Here is a 23,757-nt window from a genome sequence, read left to right as displayed (position 1 = left end):
AGGCTGAGGCAGGAGAATTGCTTGAACCTGGGAGTTCAACCATGGAACTTGAATCGTGGAGGTTGTGGTGAGCTGAGATCACGCCATTGCACTCCAGCCTGGGAAACAAGAGCAAAACTCCGTCTCAAAACAAACAAAAAGATTAACCTCCCAATACCTTCTTATAATATTGTCTTGGGATATAGCATAGTTATAAAAATGCTGTTTCAAAAACGATTTTGGAGAGAAAATATTTAGAAGAAAACTGATATCAACTTAAAATTTGATATCAACAGAATTAAACATTCCATTATTCCAAAATGAAATTAAATAATATGTAGATGCTTTAAGAATATGAAAGATAATGTCTTTGTTGTTAATAATAGTAATAATTCTGGAGTTTAAGGAAATATTACTAAGTAAATTTACTTTCTTAAAGAGTCACGTAAAGAAATCTGGCAGATACCACTTGAATCAATCAACATTAACTTCAGCAATAACGGGACACAGTGGCATCATGGATCTCTTGATGAGATGCTCTGAGGACACCCCGTGAGTTTTGTAGCATTCCTTCCAGATTGCATAACCCTAATCTAATCACAAGAGAACGATTAGACACACCTGAATTGAAAGACCCACAAAACAACTGGCCTGTTCTTTTAACAACTGTAAATAACATGAACAAGAAAGAAAGGCCAAGAAAGTGTTCCAGTTTAATGAAGACTAAAAAGACAGGCCAGGCCAGGTGCAGTGGCTCACGCCTGTAATCCCAGCACTTTGGGAGGCTGAGGCGGGCAGATCACATGGTCAGGAGTTCGAGACCATCCTGGCCAACACGGCAAAACCCCGTTTCTACTAAAAATACAAAAATTAGCCGGGCATGGTGTTGCACACCTGTAATCCCAGCTACTTGGGAGGCTGAGGCAGGAGAATCACTTGAACCTGGGAGGTGGACATTGCAGTGAGCTAAGATCACACCATTGCATTCCAGCCTGGGAGACAGAGCGAGATTCCATCTCAGAAAAAAATAAATAAAAAAGAAAGAAAGAAAGAACAACAAAATGCAATGTATGATCTTGGGTTAGATGATCATTTTTAAAAAAGTTATTACAAAGAACATTATTGGGACAATTGGTAAAATTAGGATACGGATTGTATATTTAGACAATACAATTGTGTTTCCTAGGTACAATTAGTGTACTGTGGTTATAAAGAGAAAGTCTTTGCTCTTAGGAGACCTGCGCACAAGTATTTAGGCATGAAGGGTCATGATGTCTGCAACTGACTCTCGAATGGTTACGCAAACAACAATAAGAGCATAAAAGAGACGTTCAAAGAGGTAAAGCAAACATGGCAAAATGTTAACAATTGGTGCATTTGGTTTGCATTTGGTTTTTGAGACAGGATCTCACTGTCATGCCCAGGCTAAAATGCAGTAGCACAATCAGAGCTCACTGCAACCTCAAACTCCTGGGCCCAAGTGATCTCCTACCTCAGCCTCCCAAGTAGCTGGGACTCAAGGCACATGCCACCACCCATGGCTAATTAAAACCATTTTTTTTTTTTTGTAGAGACAGGTCCCACTATGTTGTCCAAGCTGGCCTTGAACTCTTGACCTCAAGTGATCCTCCTGCCTCTGCCTCCCAAAATGCTGGGATTATAGGCCCGAACCTCTATGTCCAGTAATTGGTGCATTTGAATGTATTTTTGTTTTTTTTTACCAAATTTCCTGAGGGTTTGAAATTTTCCTTCCTTCCTTCCTTTCTTCCTTCTCTCTCTCTCTCTCTGTCTTTTTGAGACAGAGTCTCACTGTGTCACCCAGGCTGGAGTGCAGTGGCGCGATCTCGGCTCACTGCAACCACCACCTCCCGGGTTCAAGCGATTCTCCTGCCTCAGCCTCCCAAATAGCTGGGACTACAGGTGCCTCCCAACATGCCTGGCTATTTTTTTTTTGTATTTTTTGTAGAGATGGGGTTTCACTATGTTGGCCAGACTGGTCTTGAACTTCTGACCTTGTGATCCACCCACCTCGGCCTCCCAAAATGCTGGGATTACGGGTGTGAGCCACCGCGTCTGGTCTTGTTTTTTTTTTTTTTTTTTTTGAGACGGGACTATCACCCAGGCTGTGGTGCAGTCGCTATCTTGGCTCACTGCAACCTCTGCCTCCTGGGTTCAAGTGATCCTCCCGCCTCAGCCTCCCAAGTAGCTGGGATTACAGATGCATGCCACCACGCCTGACTCATTTTTTTGTATTTAAGTAAAGATGGGGTTTTGCCGTGTTGGCCAGCCTGGTCTCAAACTCCTGACTTCAGGTGATCTGTCCTCGGCCTCCCAAAGTGCTGGGATTACAGGCGTCAGCCACTGTGCCAGCCTGAAATTTTTCAAATTGAAAACTTTAAAAATGACCATTACTGCCAAAAACACTGAACAACCTGATTCAAAATCAGCAAAGACATGAAAAGACGTATCTCCAAACAGGATGTATGCATGGCCAATAAGCCCGTGAAAAGATGCTCAACATCCCCAGTCATTAGAGAGATGCAAATCAAAACTACAATAAGATATCACTTCATACCCATTAGATGGCTACTATTAAAAAATATAAAATAGTAAGTGTTGTCAAAGTATATAGAGAAACTAGAATGCTTGTACACTGGCGGTGGGAATGTAAAATGGTATAGCTGCCATGGAAAACAGTATGGCATTTCCTCAGAAAATTAAAACAGAATTACCATATGATCTAGCAATTCCCTTTCTGGGTATACACCCAAAGGAATTGCAAAGAGGGTCTTGAAGAAATATTTGTCCATACATGTTCAAAGCAGCATTATTCACAATAGCCAAACATGAAAGCAACAGATATTTCTTATTAATGGATTAATGGATAAGCAAAATGTGGTACTACATACATACAATTTTTTTTTTTTTCTTTTGAGACAGGATCTCGCTCTGTTACCCAGTCTGGAGTGCAGTGGCATGATCACAGCTCACTGCAGCCTTGACCTTCTAGGCTCAAGCGATCACCCTACTTCAGCCTCCCCAGTAGCTGAGACTACAGGTGCACACCACCATGCCTGGCTAATTTTTGTATTTTGTAATTTTTGTATTTTTGTATTTTTTGTACAGATGGGGTTTCACCATGTTGCCCAGGCTGGTCTCGAACTCCTAGGCTCCACCTGCCTTGGCCTGCCAAAATGCTGAGATTACAGGTGTCAGCCACAACACCCAGCCTGTGCAATGAAATATTATTCAGCCTTAAAAAGGGAGGAAATTCTGACACATGCTACAATATGGATGAACCTTGAAGACATTATGCAAAGTGAAATAAGCCAGTCACAAAAAGACAAATAGTGTATTATTCCCTTAATATGACATCTAGAGTAGTCAAATTCTTAGAGATGGAAAGTAGAATGGTGATTGCCAGAGGCCGAGGGAAGGAAGGATGGGAATTATTGCTTAATGGGTGCAGAGTTTCAGTTTTGTGAGATGAAAAGAGTCCTAGAGATGGATGATGGTGATGGTTGCACAACAGTGTGAATGTACTACCATTTAATACATTGAATGTAATACTATTGAACTCTACACTTAAAAATGGTTAAGATGGGAGATATTATGTATGTGTAGTTTACCAAATAAAATTCTTTTATAATAACTGAAGAGAGAAAAATATTTGCAACCATTACAATAACAATTGATTCTGGTAAGAGTCATTAATGGGGTTAAAATTAGAGAGTAAAAGTTTAATGAAAGGCAGAATATTTATGTAGTGTCAAATTATCTGTTTCCAATATATTTATTAATTAGAAAAGAAAACCCAGTAATTTTACAGTGGAGAAATTAGGAGGTATAAATGTACCAAGTGATGAAAGTAAACACTATCAGCATTAGGACAAATGGACATGTTCCTTCTGATATGTTGCACTAAGAAGGACACAATATCACTTCTATGTTACTGCTGCCAAAATGTATGCAAAATCTGATCTAATTATGAAAGAAACACCAGACAAACCCAAACTGAGGAACAGCCTACAAAATAACTGGTCTGTCCTCTTAAAAAATGTCAAGGGCCAGGCTCAGTGACTTGTCCCTGTAGTCCCAGCTACTAGAGAGGCTATGGTGAGAGGATCACTTGAGGCCAGGAGTTTGAGGCTATAGCATACTGTGATCACACTGTGAATAGCCACTGCACTCCAGCCTGGGCATAGCTAGATCTCATCTCTAAAAAAAAAAAAAAGTTAAAGTCATGAAAGGTAAAGAATGACTGAGGAACTCTTTCAAGTTGAAGAAGACTGAAAGCACATGACAATTGAATGCAATTTGTAATCTGGTATTTTCTTTTGCTATTACAGGACATTATTTTGATATCGGTGAACTCTGAATAAGAGCTGTCAATTACATTATAGTATGATATCAATGTTAATTTTCTTATTTTGGCAATTGTGTTATGGTTAGGTGAGAGAATGTTCTAGTTTTAAAGAATATACTTAAGCATTCAGAGGTAAAGAGGTGTCATGTTTGCAACTTACCCTCAATGGTCCAGATAAAAATATATGTGTATATATGTATCGATGTGTCTGTGTGTGTGTGTGTGCATGCATGTGTGAGTGTGTGAAGAGACAGAGAGACAGAGACAGAGACAGAGAGTGAGAGAGAGAAAGTAAACATGGCAAAATGTTGCTATTAAGGAAAATCTGAGTAAATGAGATATGGGGATATAAGGGTATATGGAACTTTTTTTGTATTATTTTTGTAATTTTTAGGTAAGGCTGAAAATTACATAAATCAAGATTAAAAATTAAAATAACAACAAAAGGCAAGTGAAACCCCGGCAGTGAATGCTGGAGGACTGATGATAATGAACCAGGAAAACATTCATGGGAAAACAGGATGTAGAACTATAGGAATTAAACTTTACCCTGAAAAGCTTGGCATCTTCCCAAACACATAGGTGGACATAATTGTGTTTTCCCAAAGTACTTTTTATCCGAATCTCCTTTGAAAACAGAATAAAGTGAGCACCAAATCCTGCTTCATTCTCATCCTTTGTCAGGGTGTCTTTTTTTTTTTTTTTTTTTGAGACAGAGTCTCGCTCTGTCGCCCAGGCTGGAGTGCAACGGCACAGTCTCGGTTCACTGCAAGCTCTGCCTCCCAGGTTCACGCCATTCTCCTGCCTCAGCCTCCCGAGTAGCTGGGTCTACAGGTGCCTGCCACCACGCCCGGCTAATTTTTTGTATTTTTAGTAGAGATGGGGTTTTACTGTGGTAGCCAGGATGGTCTTGATCTCCTGACCTTGTAATCTACCCACCTCAGCCTCCCAAAGTGCTGGGATTACAGGTGTGAGCCACCGTGCCCGGCCAAAGGTGTCATTTTTATCTGAGATCACAATTGAGTGTGCGTTGTTTAAAATATTCCTGAATTAGGTGAATTCCCTGGAATTGGAACACTAATACATTTACATCTACATGGTATCTGGAAAATAAAGGAAAGCTCCATGGCCATACATGGTCAGTTTCCAATCCTCACAGGAGAGTGAGATTAGAACAAATGCCTCCTTCAGTGCAATAGCCAATTGAACTCTTTTCCCACTCAGCTGCCTGGACTTTTGTCTGAATCATCAGAGAGAAAAGTTACCTTGGGGCCGGGCGTGATGGCTCACAACTGTAATCCCAGCTCTTTGGGAGGCTGAGGCAGGAGGATCACCTGAGGTTAGGAGTCCGAGACCAGCCTGGCCAAAATGATGAAATCCCGTCTCTACTAAAAATATAAAAATTAGTCAGGTGTGGTGGCATGCCTGTAATCCCAGCTACTCAGGAGGCTGAGGCAGGAGAATCACTTGCAACTGGGAGGTGGAGGTTGCAGTGAGCCAAGATCACGCCACTACACTCCAGCCTGGGTGACAGAGCGAGACTCCATCTCAAAAATCAAACAAACAAAAAAGTAAAAGTTACTGTGGCTTCTTATAGACACACAGCCTGAGACCTGCTTCTCAAATTTTGTGTTTCTGCCTCATCAGGATGACAGCCATCAAGAAAAGAGTGTAAGTCTCAAAAGAGCAAGGTTTCATTTTTTTTTAAACTGGTGTATTACAGAATTATGGGTGCTGTTGGTAATGCAGATATCAGATGATTCTTCAACATATCACTGAGTTCTTAAACGGTTAAGAACCATGCACATTTTATTCATGTGTATGCAGCATTGGGCTAGGCTCTGTGAAATCAGGAGAACAAATAAAGCACATGGGCCTTGCCCCCAAAGAGCTTTTATCCCCGAAAAACATAGAAACAACTAGAAAAAAAAAGACCAAATTATTATATACACTTAGAAAATGTCCAGAGCACAATTTAAAAGTAAGTATTCTATGACGAATGTGTTTGGAACTACAAATTCTAAAGGAGTGACAGGGACACACTGTCCTACTAGGAGACACAGCATCAGTATCACGTCCTACAAGGACTGGGCAATGTGAGGCGAGTGCAGGGCTATAAATAGTAAATGACAGAGAATTTACCGTATATACTGGACTTACTCAGGCCAAGAGATACTGATGAAATAAAGGAGCACAAGCATGCACAAAGAGATTATGGGCATTATGTATAAACAATGGAGCAAATAGATCTTGTGGGTGGAAATAAAGGGAGAAACCTTTCCTTCCATAGAAGGGCAGGATTGTGCGGCAGAAAGAATAATAGCTTTGGTGTCAGACAAACTGGGATTCAAATCCTAGGTCTTTCACTACCTGTGTGAAACTGGGCAAGTTATCTCATCGCTGCAAACCTTGTTTTGCCCATATAGGGCTACTAGCTTGTGCAGTTATTAGTATTAAATTGAATGCTACATGAAGCATCTAGCAGAAGCAGGATTCAACAAGCGATATCTCTTGTTGGTTTGCGTATTTCTTAAAGCATCGCACTGTGTTATTGCTGTGTTTGTCTCCCCAATAGATTGTGAGTTTCTCAAAGAAGGGATTGTGCCTTAATGGTCTTGGCATTTTGAATTTCTAGTATAGAAATTCCTTGATGACTTGGGGCCCTCACCTGACACTGGCTTGTGTTGTACACTGGTGACTTTGCCTCGGAGGGTGGGACCCCGTTTCCTGGCGAACCATCCTTAGGTAATAAGGATGGTTTGATATTAACTGAATATTTACTTTGTGCCCAGCTAGGAGCATTTAATGAATCACCTTATCTAATCCTCATGACAATCCTTTGATTTTAACTATGAACATCCCATACAAGCGACAAGGATATTAAAGCTTAGAAACCTGCCCACGCTTATACAGCTAGTAAATGGGGAGCCCTGACCTCAGCCAGGCTGGACTCGGGAGGCTGTGCTGAACCAGCAAAGCAGAGAACTGCTCTCCTCCTGTATTCCCCGAGGAAAGTCCCACGGATGGACCAATAGGAGTTTCAGAAGCTGCCTGAGTACCAAAAAGGGAGAGAATTCGTGAGAAGGGTAAGAGCATTCCAGGCACAGACCACAGCTTCAGAGACAGCTCTGATGTGTGACAGAGGCTGGGGTGGGGGTTTTCGAAGGAGGAGTGTTGGAGGCACAGACCAAAAAAGGCTGACAGAGCTTAGGGTTTCCCTCAACCACAGGGCATGGGGAAGTTGTGGGGCCGGTGGCACGTGCGGGTGAACATAGAGAAGAATCTCCACACAGAGCTCTTGCAGCGCTGGAACAGGCAGTGCTGGGGCTCAGAAGCCCAGAAACAGTCAGAACCACAGATGGCATAGAGCAGAGTCAGAAGGGCTTCTGGGGAGCAGACTGGGGACTCACAGTGCTGTATTGTTGGGCGGGAACTGAAGGAAAAGCACCGTATTTGACAACAGACTGCAGGCTGCATTTGTAACTCTTCAACAACAGGAGTAAAAGGTAGTAAACAGATGGCACTTAATGCAGTGGCTATAAGTGGGGTCCTTGCAGCTGGGACACCTAGGGTCACTTACCAGCTCCCAGCTGTGTGACCTTAGCAATATGACTTAACCTCTCTGGGCCTCTATGCCCCTTCTCTGTAAAACAAGGCAGGTCTGTTTCCTAGGGTTACTGTTTCCTAGGGTTACTGTGAGTGCAAAATGAATGAATATTTGTAGAACACACCTTGTCTCTGATGGGTAATAAATGTTATCTCTGATGGCTAATGAATTCAAAAGAAAAAGACAAGATCTCATGAGATCAAAAGCGTTTTGCTTAGAAGGCATGTTTCCTTTGCTTTTTCTTCCTGTCTGCTGGTTCAGAACTCACGCCCCCTAAATTTTATACAGAATTTGCTGTTTTCTGAAGAATTATTATAAACTAGGTTCAAGGTCGTTAATTTTAGCAGCTGACAGGAAACAGGGATGTCCTGTTGACCCCTCCAAGTTAATAGGTGTGACATCAAACATATCCAGCTCCAGCTGTCCCAGATCCTCTTCCCTGACGTCAAAAGGCAGTGCTGATTTTCCAGTCCTCTGAGTGCAAAACCTTGAACTCAGTTTTAACTTCGTTTCTTCTCCTCTGCAATGCCGATCTTATAATCAGGTTTTGCTCCTTCTTTCATTTCAATGTTTTAGACTTGGTCCTCCAATAACTTACCTGTCTCTACCTTCACCCTAGTGCCTAATTAACGACTAACCGATTATTCAGGATACCACTTAAGTCGCTTATCTCCCTTTGTCAAGAACTTTCAATAGTTTCTTCTCCGAGTGATAGAGCGAATTCAAATTCCTAGAGTTGTGATTCAAGGCTGTACTTCAACCGGTTCCTCCCCAGATCCTCTGCTGGGGGATGGTGCCCTGAATCCACCCGGCTCGGTCCTCCCCCTCCCTTCTCTGCCTCTTGATGACATCCCATTTCTTCCAGAGGACCTGGGTTGATTCCCGCCATCCCACCTGCAGCTTTCCCTGCCAGTTTTTCCAGCCCTAATGTCCTTGATGACTTGGGGCCCTCTCCTGACACTGGCTTGTGTTGTACACTGGTGACTTTGCCTCGGAGGGGGGGACCCCGTTTCCTGGCGAACCTCCACAGTAGGGGGCACAGGATCAGGCACTCAAAAATCGCTCAATGAATGGGTGGATGAGCCCATGAACGTGCTGGTGGCTCGGTCCCTTGGCTCGTTCCCAGCTCCCACCCGGTCTTCCTACCAGGGTCAAGCGAATTGGAACCCGGACGCAGCCGAGCGGCAATGGGGTGGGCGCCGTTCCCGAATCCGGAGCGTTTCCACGTCGCGGGCTCTCTACGACCCAACCCTAATCAGAGGACCATGGTGCGGGTCCCGCGCTCTGCTCCCCCTCCCGGAGGCGCCGTTCGGTGGAAGCCGGGCTGCTTTCGAGAATCGCAGGCACCGGCGCCCACCGCGGGAGGTTACTCTTCGCCCCTCGCCCTCCCCCTCGTGGCCATTGGGCTGCCCCGCGGCGCGCCCGCTGGACGGGGCTGGGCCCTCCCCTTTCCCCTCCGCTCCCCTCCCCTCCCCTATTTCCCGGGGTGGGAACGCCGGGAGGCGGGAGGCGAGGGGGCTGCTAGGGGCGTCCGGTTACATCCCCGCCTTCCTCTGCTCTGGCCGCGGGACCGGGTTTTGCGGGACCGCAGTTCGGGAACATGTTGGCCTCGAGCAGCCGGATCCGGGCTGCGTGGACGCGGGCGCTGCTGCTGCCGCTGCTGCTGGCGGGGCCAGGGGGCTGCCTGAGCCGCCAAGAGCTCTTCCCTTTCGGCCCCGGACAGGGGGACCTGGAGCTGGAGGACGGGGACGACCTCGTCTCCCCTGCCCTGGAGCTGAGTGGGGCGCTCCGCTTCTACGACAGATCCGACATCGACTCAGTCTACGTGAGTGAGCCCCGGGAGGGCGGGCGAGGGGCTGCAGGGCGCGGCTGGCCGGGGGCGCCCGTGGAGCCGGACGGACGTGGGCGTCGCAGGCGGGGACCGGGACCCACTGGCCACCAGGGCACCGGGCACGGCGCAGGGTCTCCCGCCTCTGCAGGGTCCACGAAGGTCTCCCCGACCCGGTCCCTGTCATCCGAAGAGCCGGTCGCGGGGGTCTGGGTGGCTCCGCGCGCCCCCGGCCGTGACCCCGGCACCTCGGTACCCCGCGGAGCTTCCTCCCCGGCGGCTGTGGGCTGCATCGCCGCAGGGAGGTCAGTCCACGACCCTCGGTTGTCCAGTGCCTTCGGGGCTAGGACCCGGCCGGTCCCGGGTAGAGCCAGGTTCTCGCGCGGAGCCTCTGCAGGGCAACAGCCTGAGCTGGGTCGCAGCCTGCGCGCGGGCCCCGGGACTCTTGTGGCTGCGGGAGAGTTTCGCCGGCAGCCTCCTGTGTTTGTGTGCGGACTCCGGATGTGTCTTGGCAGTGATGCTGCTTTCCAGTTGGGCTCGTTTCAGAGTCCAGAGTCCAGAGCGGGAAACACAGGGCTCCCAGTGATCCAATTTCCTGTGGCCAGGCATTGTCACCACGGAGGCCCCAAACGAGGAGCGGGGCCAGATGACCTGCAGCTCCCTGGAGCCTCCCCGGGACTGGCCGGGCCTGGGGGCGCTGTCAACTTGTTGAAGTCCTTTCGTGCCGCTGCCTTCCTCCGCTGCGCACCATGTGGATTTCATATAAGGCTTGTGTGCATTCCAGAAGTGCGGGGGGTTGGTGGGGGGGAAGGGGGTTGGAACTGCAAACGCGGCGGCTGCAGCCTGTCCTGCCCGTGAAATGGCTGTGCTCCCGGTCTGGCCTGGGCACACTGCGCCTTAGACAACACTCACGTGGAACTTGTAGGCTTTACCTAAAACGAATGAGCCCTTCAAGTCTGGATCCACAAAGAGCCCTCACCCTTGTTGGTTGACTGCCCTGGCCTCTTTGGACACTGATGAAGCCTGTAGATCCCTTTTCAGTATAACGCTTTTATTTCAGTTTTTAGAGAGACGAGGTCTTGCTCTGTTGCCCAGGCTGGGTGCAGTGGCGCCATCTTGGGTCACTGCAGCCTCCAACTCCTTGGCTCAAGCTGTCCTCTGGTCTCAGTCTCCTGAGTAGCTGGGACCACAGGTGAATGCCACCACGCTGGGCAGTATAAAGTTTTAAATGCATAAAATCAAATCCACAAGATGACCAAGGAAGGCACTTACGTTGAAATACAGATCAAAATATTAAAAAACACACATCTTATGTTCTTATGTACTATATATGCTTATATGCATTTTTTTTTTTTTTTTTTTTTTTTTTTTTTTTGAGACAGAATCTTTCTCTATCCCCCAGGCTGGAGTAGTTCAGTGGCACAGTCTCAGCTCACTGCACCCTCCATCTCCTGGGTTCAAGTGATTCTCCTGCCTCAGCCTCCTGAGTAGCTGGGATTACAGGTGCCTACCACCACGCTTGGCTAATTTTTGTATTTTAAGTAGAGACATGGTTTCACCATGTGGGCCAGGCTAGTCTTGAACTCCTGACCTCAGATGATCTGCCTGCCTCAGCCTCCCAAAGTGCTGGGATTACAGGTGTGAGCCACCATTCCTGGCCCGATATATGCTTACCTTTTTTTTTTTTTGTTTTTGTTTTTGAGACGAAGTCTCACTCTGTTGCCCAGGCTGGAGTGCAGTGTGAGATCTCAGCTCACTGTAACCTCCACCTCCCAGGTTCAAGTGATTCTCTTGCCTCAGCCTCTTGAGTAGCTGGGACTACAGGTACGCACCACCATGCCTGGCTAATTGTTGTATTTTCAATATAGATGGGGTTTCACCATGTTGGCCAGGCTGGTCTTGAACTCCTGACCTCGTGATCCACCCACCTCGGCCTCCCCAAGTGCTGGGATAACGGCGTGAGCCACCACTCCTGGCCTATATGCTTACTTTTAACAACATTAAATAACAAGGTATAGCAGTGGATCCAAGGGCAGTTCAGGTAACGACTGAACTTTGAAGATCAATAGCAATATTCCAAGACACATGCAGCAACTATGATATGATACGAAAAGATCTGTGACTTCTATTAGTGACTGCTTTGTTGCCTGCATTCATAATTAAGGGAAATGCTAAATACCAGTTTTTGGTTTTTTGTTTTTGTTTTTTTTTTTGAGACAGAGTCTCGCTCTGTTGCCCGGACTGGAGTGCAGTGGCTCAATCTTGGCTCACTGCAACTCGCACCTCCTGGTTTCAAGAGATTGTCCTGCCTCAGCCTCCTGAGTAGCTGGGATTACGGCACTCACCACCATGCCTGGCTAATTTTTGTATTGTTTAGTAGAGATGGGATTTCACCATGTTGGCCAGGCTAAGTCTTTAACTCCTGACCTCAGGTGATCTGCCCACCTTGGCCTCCTAAAGTACTGGGATTATAGGCATGAGCCACCGTGCCCGGCCAGTTTATGGTTTTTCTCATGTAGAGACCCACTGAATAAGAACCTCTTTTTTTGTTTTCTTTTGAGACACAGTCTTACTCTGTCGCCCAGGATGGAGTACAGTGGCTTGATCGTGGCTCGCTGCGAACTTTGCCTCCCGGGTTCAAGCGATTCTTGTGCCTCAGTCTCCCGAGTAGCTGGGATTACAGACGCTAGCCACCACACCCGGCTAATTTTTGTATTTTTAGTAGGGATGGGGTTTCATCATCTGTAGCCAGGTTGGTCTTGAACTCCTGACCCCAGGTGATCCACCCGCCTTGGCCTCCCAAAGTGCTAGGATTACAGGCCCGCCTAAGAACCCTTTTGTTAAATTGAGACCTGCTCTCTTCCTTTACTTGTGACATCAGACTAACTGCACTACATTCTAAAGGTCTAGAAAATCTATTTTTTTTTTGAGACGGAGTCTTGCCCTGTCGCCCAGGCTGGAGTGCAGTGGCGCGATCTCAGCTCACTGCAAGCTCCGCCTCCCAGGTTCATGCCATTCTCCTGCCTCAGCCTCCCGAGTAGCTGGGACTACAGGCACCTGCCACCAGGCCCAGCTAATTTTTTTGTATTTTTAGTAGAGATGGGGTTTCACCGTGTTAGCCAGGATGGTCTCGATCGCCTGACCTCATGATCCGCCCACCTCGGCCTCCCAAAGTGCTAGGATTACAGGCGTGAGCCACCGCGCCCGGCCTAGAAAATCTATTCTTACAAAACAATTCCTGTCAAAGACTTTCCTGTCTATTTGGGTTTGATCTGCGCTTCCATGAGAAAGGATCCCAGAGGTCTCTTTGCATCTTCTATCTGTCCTGTAGGTTGGGTTCCCAGGAAGCTGACTTTGACTACGCTGGCGATTGGGAGGCAGATTATTTCATTAGGGTGCTCCTTGGGTCCACACCTGTGGAAGGGCGGGAAATGAGGAAGGATTGAGCAGAGGAGAAGCCCAACTGCAGGGCAGTCCCAGCGAAGGTCTCCGCCAGCCCCTGGGGGAGCTCTGGAGCTGGGATGGCCTTGCAGAGTTGTCTCAAGCCTTGAGGGGACTGGGCCCCTGTGCCCTTGCATGGATCAGTGAGTCAGTGAATCACTAGATAAGAGCTGTCCTGGATGGAGATACACCCGGGGGTAAGGCAGGTTTCTCCCTGGAAGTAACCCTCAAAGCTGACAGTAGAGGGCTACATTTCCAGGAGCTGAAGGGGGATCTGGTGACACACTGCAGTGTCCACCCCTATCTACAGCTGTGCAGATACTCTTTGCATATTGATGGAAGAAGGTGAATTGATAGGAAGTGTAGGCACGAAGGGATGGTCTTCACCATTCTAGGCATTAGGAAAGCGTAAGAGACAGCCACTAAGAAAGAAAACAGTTATTGGTTGGGTATACCTCTGTATGTTAGAGAGATTTGCTAGTTTTATATGATTTAATCCTCAAAACATTCCTCCCTTTCTTCAGATGAAGAAACAACAATAATATCAATAATTAGTGATATACCCAAGGGCATGTGACCAGTCAAATGCCAAAGCTTGAATGGTAACCCAAGTCTGTGTCTGACTCATAGTACTTTCAAGCATTAAGCCTAAAACATGTAGCAATGGATGTGAGGGATTGCTGTGAGCAAGAGTAGTAAGAGAAGACTTCACAGAGGAGGTGACATTTAAGATTTCGAAGACAGGTCCAATTGCACTAGGTGGACAGGAAATGGAGAGGCCATTCCAGATGTACTGCAGGAGGAAATGCATGAGGATGGGAAGAAGTTTGGGAAAATGATGAGTATCATCTGATGAAAGCAGGTAGTTCTATTGGAATAGGAGGTTTCTGTCTGGACAGGCATGTGGGGGTCAAAAGATAGAATGCATCAGTTAGCTTTTGCTGTGTAACAAACAATCTTGGCTGGGCACAGTGGCTCACGCCTATAATCCCAGACTTTGGGAGGCCAAGGTGGGAGGACTGCTTGAGCCCAGGAGTTCCAGACCAGCCTGGGTGACATAGTGAGACCCTGTCTCTATGAAAAAAAATTAAAAAGAAACCAACCTCAAAAACCTGTGGCATGTAATAATAAGCATTTATTGCTCACATGTCTGCAATCCAGCTGGCAGTGGGCTGATCTAGGGTGACCTTGATGGGGTATTTGAGATGATTTTGTTCTGCTCCACAGGTCTTTCATCCTCCAAGCCCATTTTGGCTAATATGGTAGCCACTAGCCCTATGTAGGTATCTAAATTTGTTTTTATTACAATTAAATACTATGAAAATTTCAGTCTTTCAGTCACACTAGCTGCATTCCAAGTGCTCAATACCCTCATCTCTAAAGTCCAATTTGTCTTGGATCTCTAATATTTTATTTTATTTTATTTTATTTTAATTTGAGATGGAGTCTCACTCTGTCGCACATGCTGGAGTGCAGTGGCGCAATCTCTGCTCACAGCAACCTCCGCCTCTCAGGTTCAAGCGATTCTCCTGCCTCAGCCTCCTGAGTAACTGGGGCTACAGGCGTCTGCCACCACACCCTAATTTTTGTGTTTTTAGTAGGGATGGGGTTTTGCCAAGTTGGCCAGGCTGGTCTCGAACTTCTGACCCCAGGTGATCTGCCTGCCTTGGCCTCCCAAAGTGCTGGGATTACAGGCATGAGCCACCGAGCCTGGCCTCTAATATTTTTTTGATTGACTGAGTACATTAATTTTTTCAGGACATTGGGTATTATTTTTTGTAAATTGCAGTGCAGTGTTAACATCTGTCATATATTCATTCCACAGATGTTCAACTTCTTGCCTAACAGTGCTAGGCTTTGGGGATAGAGATTGAAAACACCATCAGTGTTGCCACTGCCCTCATAGAGTGTAAGGTCTAGTGATGAAGACAGACATTAAATCAATGATTACGCCTACATTGTGATGAGTTCAGGGCGGGGATATATTGGGGTGAAAGCTGAACTGATTGGAGAGATAGGTGAGCCTCCCCCAGGAGAGCTGAGATCAGGGGGTGAGTGGAGTTTCACTATGAGGAAAGGCGAGGAGGCAGGAGGATGGTTCCAAGGAGAAGGAGGAGGAAGCATGACCACATGTGAGACCCTGTCCCTTGAAAGGAACAGGAGCTTGGTGTGTCCTAGGAATGGAAAAGTGGATGGGAGCGCAAGGCAGTGGCGTCAGATGAACTTGGAGAGCTCAACAGGGGTGGATCCCGTAGCACCTGGTAACTCAGACCTTGCCACTCCCAGCCTAAAGCCCTCTAAGGGTTTCCTTTGTGCTTAATGAAATCCAAACTCCTCACGCTGCATGGTCCGCAAAGCCTCAAGTGGCCCAGCCTCGCTGGTCGCTCCGCCCACATGGCTTCCCATGTCCGCCTCATGTGCCAGGCTGCAGCCACCCTGGCCTTCTTTCTCTTCCTTGACCATGGCCAGCTCATCCCATCCGGGTCAGGGCACCTCTCCTCTCCTTTCTGCCGGGGACACCCGCCCCCAGCTCCCTGGGGCTGCGCCCTCCTGTGGTCAGGCCTCTGCTCACATGCAGCCTCTTCAGGGCGCCCTTCCCCATCCACCCCCTCGCTGTCTCCTTCCCCTCATAGCATGTCTAATCACCTAACATTAGTTTGTTTGCTTTTTGTGTTTTTGAGATAGAGCCTCACTATGTTACCCAGGCTGGTCTCAAACTTCTGGGCCCAAGTGATCCTCCCACCTCAGCCTGGCTGATTCTTTAACATTTCATTTGTTTGTTGCCGGTCTCCCCCGTTAGAGTCTGAGCCCCATGAGTGCATGCCCACCATGTTCACCACCATCTGCTGGGTACTAAGGATCGTGCCCGTTGGAATATAGTGAGTGCTCTGTTATGATCTGTTGAATGAATGAATGAATGAAAGCCTGTTAGGATTTTAAAAATTTTATTCTATGAAGCAATGAGGAGCCATTAGACATTTCTTTCTTTTTTTTTTTTTTTTCTGAGATGGCGTTTCGCTCTTATTGCCCAGGCTGGAGTGCAATGGCACGATCTCAGCTCACCACAACCTCCGCCTCCCAGGTTCAAGAAGAGATTCTCCTGCCTCAGCCTCCTGAGTAGCTGTGATTACAAGCATGTGTCACCACGCCCGACTAATTTTGTATTTTTAGTAGAGACAGGGCATGTTGGTCAGGCTGGTCTTGAACTCCTGACCTCAAGTGATCCGCCCACCTCAGCCTTCCAGTGTTGGAATTACAGGCATGAGCCACCGTGCCCGGCCATTAGAGATTTCTAAGTAGATGGCTGACACGATTTAACTTTAAAAGATTATCATTTTCTTCAACATTTTCTTCAACAAATAAATGGCATGGTGGGGAAGAAGGAGGAGACCTGGTGTGGGTTAAAGGAGACTTCAGAGACTTGTTGACCAAATGCAAGTGAGGACTTTGTTTCAGTCTGATTAAGACAAATCGGCCGTAAAAAGGTATCTTTGAGACAAACTGCATTTCCAGAAGAGGTATGCATGCAAATGTGTAGATTTCGTTTCTCTTGGGTACATACCTAGGACTGGAATTCCTGGGTCATATGGTAACTCTGTGTTTAATATTTTAAGGAACCGTCGAAGTGTTTTCCAAAGTGACAGCACCATCTGACATTCCCACCAAAAATATATGAGGGTTCTGATTTCTCGACATCCTCACCAACATTTCTTATTTCTGACTTTTTGATTTATAGCCATCCCAGTGGGTGTGAAGTGCTGTGTTGTGAATCTGATTTGCATTTCTCTGATGGCTAATGATGTCGAGAATCTTTTCATGCACTCATTGGCCATTTGTGTATCTTCTTTGGAGAAATGCCTGTTCAAATCCTTTGGTCATTTAAAAAAGTTGTTTTTTTTTTTTAATGGTTGAGTAGGGCATCTTTCAACAAAAATACTTCATAAATGAGACCAGCCTGGTCAACAGGGTGGAACCCCATCTCTACTAAAAATACAAAAATCAGCTAGGTATGGTGCCACACACCTGTAACCTCAGCTACTCAGGAGGCTGAAGCAGGAGAATCTCTTGAACCTGGGAGGCAGAAGTTGCAGTGAGCTGAGATCATGCCACTGCACTCCAGCCTGGGTGACAGAGTGAGACTGAGACTCTGTCTCAAAAAAAAAAAAAAAAAAAAAAAAAAAAAAGAAAAGAAAAGAAAAAAGAGAGAGAGAGAGAGAAGAATCCTTCATAAATGAAGCTGTATTTTTCACATTGGGTAACAGCAGGCAAGTGATGTCTGATTATTGCTTGGCTTGCCATGCTAAGATTAATACCTCGTGTTAAGGAGATTACAGTGAGATCATGCCTGTCAAGTTATATTTTTCCCCACATGAGCAGCAACTGAGTTATGGGGTGACACTCACTTTGGCCTTATCATCTATTTCCTTGCCCACCAACCTTTCACCTAATAGTTTTAGCATCCATTGATGATCTTTGCCTGAAACAGTAATTAAATTAAAGGTTGCAGGATGCTGTTTTATTTATTTTGCTGGTTGCTTGTTTCTGTCATTCTTTCTGCATTTATTAGCTGGCATATTCTGTAAAGAGGTTTTCCTCATCAACCGTGACTTTTGGGTAACACTGATATACTGTTCCTTCTGGAAGGACAGATAAATACTTAACTCTTTTCCTGTAATTTTTTATGTTTAAGTTAAGGAATTTGTGTAATACAGTACTAGGCTCCAATTGCCACAGGTAAACTTCTGATATCTATATTCAGGTTGTTAAGGAGAAACATGTGTCTCCCCAGAGATTGGGGGTCTCACACCCCAAGGCCCTTGGTGTGGCATCCTCAAGGGCTACTTCTTTGATAGACACACGAGTAGTTAAAATTTAAAGAACCCAACAATTTTTTTTTTCCCAGTCAAATTTAGCCTGGGGGGTTGTATATCAACTTTAAGGATACTAATACTAATGAGTTCTGATAACCCACTACCATCGGACAAGCCCCAATCATTTTTAAATGTTGGAAAGTAATCTCAGGTAGTAATTTTCTGCAGAAGAGAGGGGTAACTGATCCAAAGTCACTTGGACATTCACTGGATTAAGCTGAAAATGTTGACTCATCTCTATTACTCTTATGTCAGAGGCATGTGAACAAGAGCAACTCCATCTTGAACAGGGGCTGGGTAAAATGAGGCTGAGACCTATTGGACTGCATTCCCTGATGGTTAAGGCATTCTAAGTCAAAGGATGAGGTAGGAGGTCATCACAAGATACAGGTCATGAAGACCTTCCTGATAAGACAGGTTGCAGTAAAGAAGCCCGCCAAAATCTATCAAAACCAAGATAGCGATGAGAGTGACCTCTGGTCGTCCTCACTGCTACACTCCCACCATCGTCATGACAGTTTACAAATGCCGTGGCAATATCAGGAAGCTACCCTATATGGTCTAAAAAGGGAGGTATGAATAATCCACCCCTTGTTTAGCATATCATCAAGAAATAGCCATAAAAATGGGCTACTAGCAGCCCGTGGGGCCGCTCTGTCTATGGCGTAACAATTCTTTTTTTTTTTTTGAGACTGAGTCTCACTCTGTCGCCCAGGCTGGAGTGCAGGGGGACGATCTCAGCTCTCTGCAACCTCCACCTCCCAGGTTCACACCATTCTCCTACCTCAGCCTCCTGAGTAGCTGGGACTACAGGCACCCGCCACCTCGCCCAGCTAATTTTTGTATTTTTAGTAGAGACGGGGTTTCACCATGTTGGCCAGGATGGTCTCGATCTCTTGGGCCTTGTGATCTGCTCGCCTCGGCCTCCCAGAGTGCTGGGATTACTGGCGTGAGCCATGGCACCCAGCTGCTGTTCTTTATTCCTTTACTTTCTTAATAAACTTGCTTTCACTTTATGGACTTGCCCTGAATTCTTTCTTGTGTAAGATCCAAGAACCCTTTCTGAGGGTCTGGATCGGGACCCCTTTCTGGTAACCCTTAGATTGTTCCTCAGCTTTATTTACTAATCCTTTTGCTTCTATTTCTGTTTCATGCCAGAGTCATTTCTTCTGTGGAGTTAATGGGAATCACTTGCAATTTATACTTGGAATTTTGTTCTGGCACTTATAGTGTTTGATCTTAGGCAAGTTACATAAACTGAAACTCACTTTTTCTCAAAGAGTGAAAATGATATTAATCTTTACTAGGTTTAATGAGATAACTACAGTAAAAATGCTTTGTAAACTGTAAAGTGCCTTGCAAATGGATTAGGCTCCAGGTCCACTTGTGGGCTCTAGGCTGAAATTAATCAGTCTCCACTTTGATTGTGTCCCGGATTTGCCTATTTTCTGGACTTCCTTTTTGTGTTTTACGTTTTTTTGGATTCATTTTGTTTTCCAGCTTTTCGTAGCTGCCCAGTCACTAACTTTGAAGCCATCCCAAAAAACATTGCAACTTGCATGACTTTTGCCCCCAGTGTGTCTAAACTAGGCAGCCAAGTGTAACAGAAAGAACATGGGTTATGGACTCCAGCAGATGTGGGTTCCGATCTTGGTTCCATCACTTGCTGGCTGTGTGACATTAAAGCTAAATTAAAATCTCTTGTCATTTCCTTGTCTGTTTCAAGTATGTGAAAACAGGGATGATTGTACTAAATGCCTGTTGTATGATATTTAAAAGATAAAAAGAGCCTTAGTAAAGGACCTCAACATTAGGTGACAGCCAATGTTTGCTGGTTTCCACTCTTTATGTTAAATTATTTTAAGTTCCCGTTGCCTCCCACCCATGGAGTTTGCTTTTGCAAGTTTCACTGTCTTCTCAGTACAGCGATTTGCATTTGTAAAAGGACGGTGTTTTTTTCTTATTTGTTTCTACCTCAAGTATTCTCTAAACACACGTTTTGGAGAGGGCTCCCCCCAAACTATTGCAGGCCGCTTTCTGCCCTGGGGACTGTTACTAGGCTCATTTAAGCCCCCCCAAAATGGCTGTTGTTTCACTTTTTCAGGGTGTATTTGGACATAAGAAATCTAACATAAATTATAAATTTTTTGAGCATCTGCATATAGACTTTCTGCAGTGATTCTTACTGTCTGAAAGTTCACGTGAAAGAAGAAATGAGACAGGAAATGCTTTCTAAGATGGCAAACGCCCTCCCATTATAAGTTAGGTGCTCTGTCCATCCCCTTCTTGTCAGTTGGGTTGAAACAATTGTACATAAGTGGTTCCAGCTGTTACCCATGTGGTGCTTGGCATTTTCACCCTGGGTTTTTTGTGATCTAATTGACATGCTCTGCCCTAGGGCAGCTGGATGAAAAGTCGTATTGTTTTCTGTGTTTTTTGGGGTGAGTGGGAAGACATGGTTCTGTAAAGGGGCATTAGTTTTACTAGCCGCATAGTGAGCTGAAGTTTAACTTTGCTAAAGGAACTTTTTCCCAGTGTGAACTGATATTGTAAGCAGTATTTCAGGGAAATATTTACATTGCTCAACATGCTGGAAATAGCTGTTTTTCAGTAAAGAAGTTTTTACTCCTTAATGCAAATTCACAAAGAGCCTCACCTCGGCAATATTTGGTTACCTTAAGTTACCTTAAGATGATAGTATTACATTATTATTATCAGCAGCACTCTCAGTGACTCAGACGGGCTTTCTCAGAAATGCATTCACCCCATGAGGGTTTTGCAATATGATCAATATAGCAAGGAATGTGCTGCTGCCATTGGGAGTCAGGGGTCTAAGATGCCAAGTGCAAACTTAGAGAGAGAGGCAGACAGAAAGAAACATGTGATAAACCCTGGTTTGGAGGTCAGAAAGCCTTCACAAGGGAAAATGAGACTTTGCCAAGCACATGAGCTGAGGATTATCAAGAAGGCTTTTCCCTTCCCTTCCCTTCCCTTCCCTTCCCTTCCCTTCCCTTCCCTTCCCTTCCCTTCCCTTCCCTTCTCTCCCCTCCCCTTCCCTCCCCTCCCCTCCCCTCCCCTCCCCTCCCCTTTCTTTCCTTCTTTCCTTTCTTTCTTTCCTTTTGTCTTACTCTGTTGCCCAGGCTGGAGTGCAGTGGCGAGATTTCAGCTCATTGCACCTCCCGAGTAGCTGGGATTACTGGTGTGCATGATCACGCATGGCTAATTTTTGTATTTTTAGTAGAGACAGGGTTTCACCATGTTGGTCAGGCTGGGCTCAAACTCCTGACCTCAGGTGATCCGCCCACCTCAGCCTCCCAAAGTGCTGGGATTACAAGCGTGAGCCACCACACTCAGCTGAGGAGGTTTTCAAGAAGGAGGGAATCGTAGATCCAAAAGCATGTAGTGTTAACTAGGAGAGACACCATGGAGAGTTTGGAGAATCAAAAGCAATCTAAAATTTTTTTTCTGGCACATTTCTCCTCTAGCCTTTTACTCACCAACATTCATAAAAACTAAATCGTGGTCTCATAATCCATGTACTTTTTTGAGACAGAGTCTTTCTCTGTCACCCAGGCTGGAGTGCAGTGGTGCAATCTCAGCTCACTGCAACCTCTGCCTCCCAGGTTCAAGCGATTCTCCTGCCTCAGCCTCCAGAGTAGCTGAGATTACAGGTGCCCACCACCACGCCTGGCTAATTTTTGTATTTTTAGTAGAGATGAGATTTCACTATATTGGTCAGGCTGGTCTCAAACTCCTGACCTCAGGTGATCCACCTGCCTTGGCCTCCCAAAGTGCTGGGATTATAAGCATGAGCCACTGTGCCCGGCCTGGTGTACTTTTTAAACTAGTACAAATGTAGTGAACAGAAAGTAATACTGGTGACTGCTGTGTAATACTTAGGTTTCATAATTTCTTTTTTCTGGACTCAGGGCACTGTATGGGGTCCCTCAGGCTCTGTAACTTTTGATTAGTTTTAATGACAAAATCTGCTTTCACCAGCACCATCTTCTGCTCATTAATGTGGTCTAATGTGCCCAGTGCAACTAACACTCCTGTGTCCCTGGGAGGGGAGTGGCAGTGCTAGGAAAGTCTGGGGAAGGAAGAAATTCAAAGATCATGAGGGATGGAGGTAGAGAGTGGAATGATGGTTACCAGATGCTGGGAAGGGTAGGGTAGGGGATGAAAAGAGGTTGGTTAATGGGTACAAACATCCAGTTCAATAGAAGGAGTAAGTTCTAGTGTTTGATAGCATAGTAGAGTGACTACAGTTAACAAATATTGTATATTTCAAAATGGCTAGAAAGGAAGCTTTGAAATGTTCCCAATGCAAAGAAATGATAAATGTTTGGGGTGGTTAATTTCCTAATTATCCTGATTTGATCATTACACATTGTATGCATGTATCACAATATATACTCCACATGCACCCCATAAATATGTACAAATATGATGCATCAGTACAAATAAAATAATAAAGTGGATCTTCACTGACACAAAAAGGACAGTGAAGGGGTCCCGCTTCTTCATTTTAGCTTTGTTGCTTGTGCTTTTGGTGTCATGTCCAAAATGTTATTGTCAAGATCAATATCAAGGGGCTTTTTCCTTAATGTTTTCTTCCAGGAGTTTTATAGTTTCAGGTCTTACATTTAATTCTCCAATCCACTGTGGGTTAATTTCTGTGAGTGCTATAAAATAGGGGTCCATTTTCATTCTTTTGCAGGAGGATATCCAATTTTCCCAGCACTGTTTATTGGAGAGACTGCCTTTTCTCATTGTGTGTTCCTGGTGACCTTGTCAAATGCTAGTTGACTGTAAATATGTGGGTTCACCTCTAGGCTCTCAGTTCTGTCCTGTTGATCTATCACGGCTATCTGTGATAGCTTTGCTAGCCAACTTGATTGTGGTATTCATTTCACAACATATACCTGTATCAAATCACGTTGTACACCCTAAACTTATACACGTTTGTTTGTCAGTTATACTTCAATAAACCTGGAAAAACAAAACCAAACAAAAACAAGGACAATGAGCCACAGGCCCCACTGACAGAGAATGTTAGTCTTGGCTTATCTATTAGAACCATTTGCCCTTCTTTGCTGAATTTCAGATCAATCAGGTTTGTTATATGTTTTTTTTTATTTTTTATTTTTTACTCTATTTTTGTTTTTTGAGATGGAGTCTCACTCTGTTACCCAGGCTGGAGTGCAGTGGCGTGATCTTGACTCATTGCAACCTCCACCCCCTGGATTCAAGTGATTCTCATGCCTCAGCCTTCCCAGTAGCTAGAATTACAGGTGTGGTTAGCCACCGCACCAGGCCTGTTATATGGTTTTTAAAAATAAACTTTTATTATGAAAAATTTCAAATATACTAAAAAATATAACGAACTCCCCTGTATTCATTACCAGCTCTGACAAGTAGCAATTTGAGACTAATCTTCTTTCATTGATGTCCTCACTTATTCCTAATGTTCCCTCCCCATCCCAAACTGAATTATTTTTAAGCAAATTCCAAATATTTTATCTTTTTGTAAATGTTTCAGAATGTACCTCAAAAGAAAAGACTCTTTAGGCCGAGCCCAGTGGCTCATACCTATAATCCCAGCACTTTGGGAGGCCAAGGTGGGTGGATCGCTTGAGCTCAGGAGTTCCAGACTAGCCTGGCC

At 45.4% G+C, this 23,757-nt stretch overlaps 1 protein-coding gene across 1 annotated transcript in view; it reads left to right on the top strand.

Annotated features, from left to right (window-relative positions):
• The first annotated feature begins 9,481 nt into the window (after positions 1-9,481).
• The window catches only part of LOC126942333 (nidogen-1), an 87,636-nt gene continuing 73,360 nt past the window's right edge, over positions 9,482-23,757 (top strand). The window contains exon 1 of the mRNA XM_050769810.1: positions 9,482-9,777. Within this exon, the coding sequence (XP_050625767.1) occupies positions 9,553-9,777 (225 nt within the window). The 5' untranslated portion in view covers positions 9,482-9,552. The remainder of the gene's footprint in view (positions 9,778-23,757) is intronic.

This window comes from Macaca thibetana, chromosome 1 (genome assembly GCF_024542745.1).
Source record: "Macaca thibetana thibetana isolate TM-01 chromosome 1, ASM2454274v1, whole genome shotgun sequence".
Classification (NCBI taxonomy): domain Eukaryota; kingdom Metazoa; phylum Chordata; class Mammalia; order Primates; family Cercopithecidae; genus Macaca; species Macaca thibetana.
Note: the sequence above shows the minus strand (reverse complement) of the source record. Positions and strands in the feature narration are given on the sequence as shown.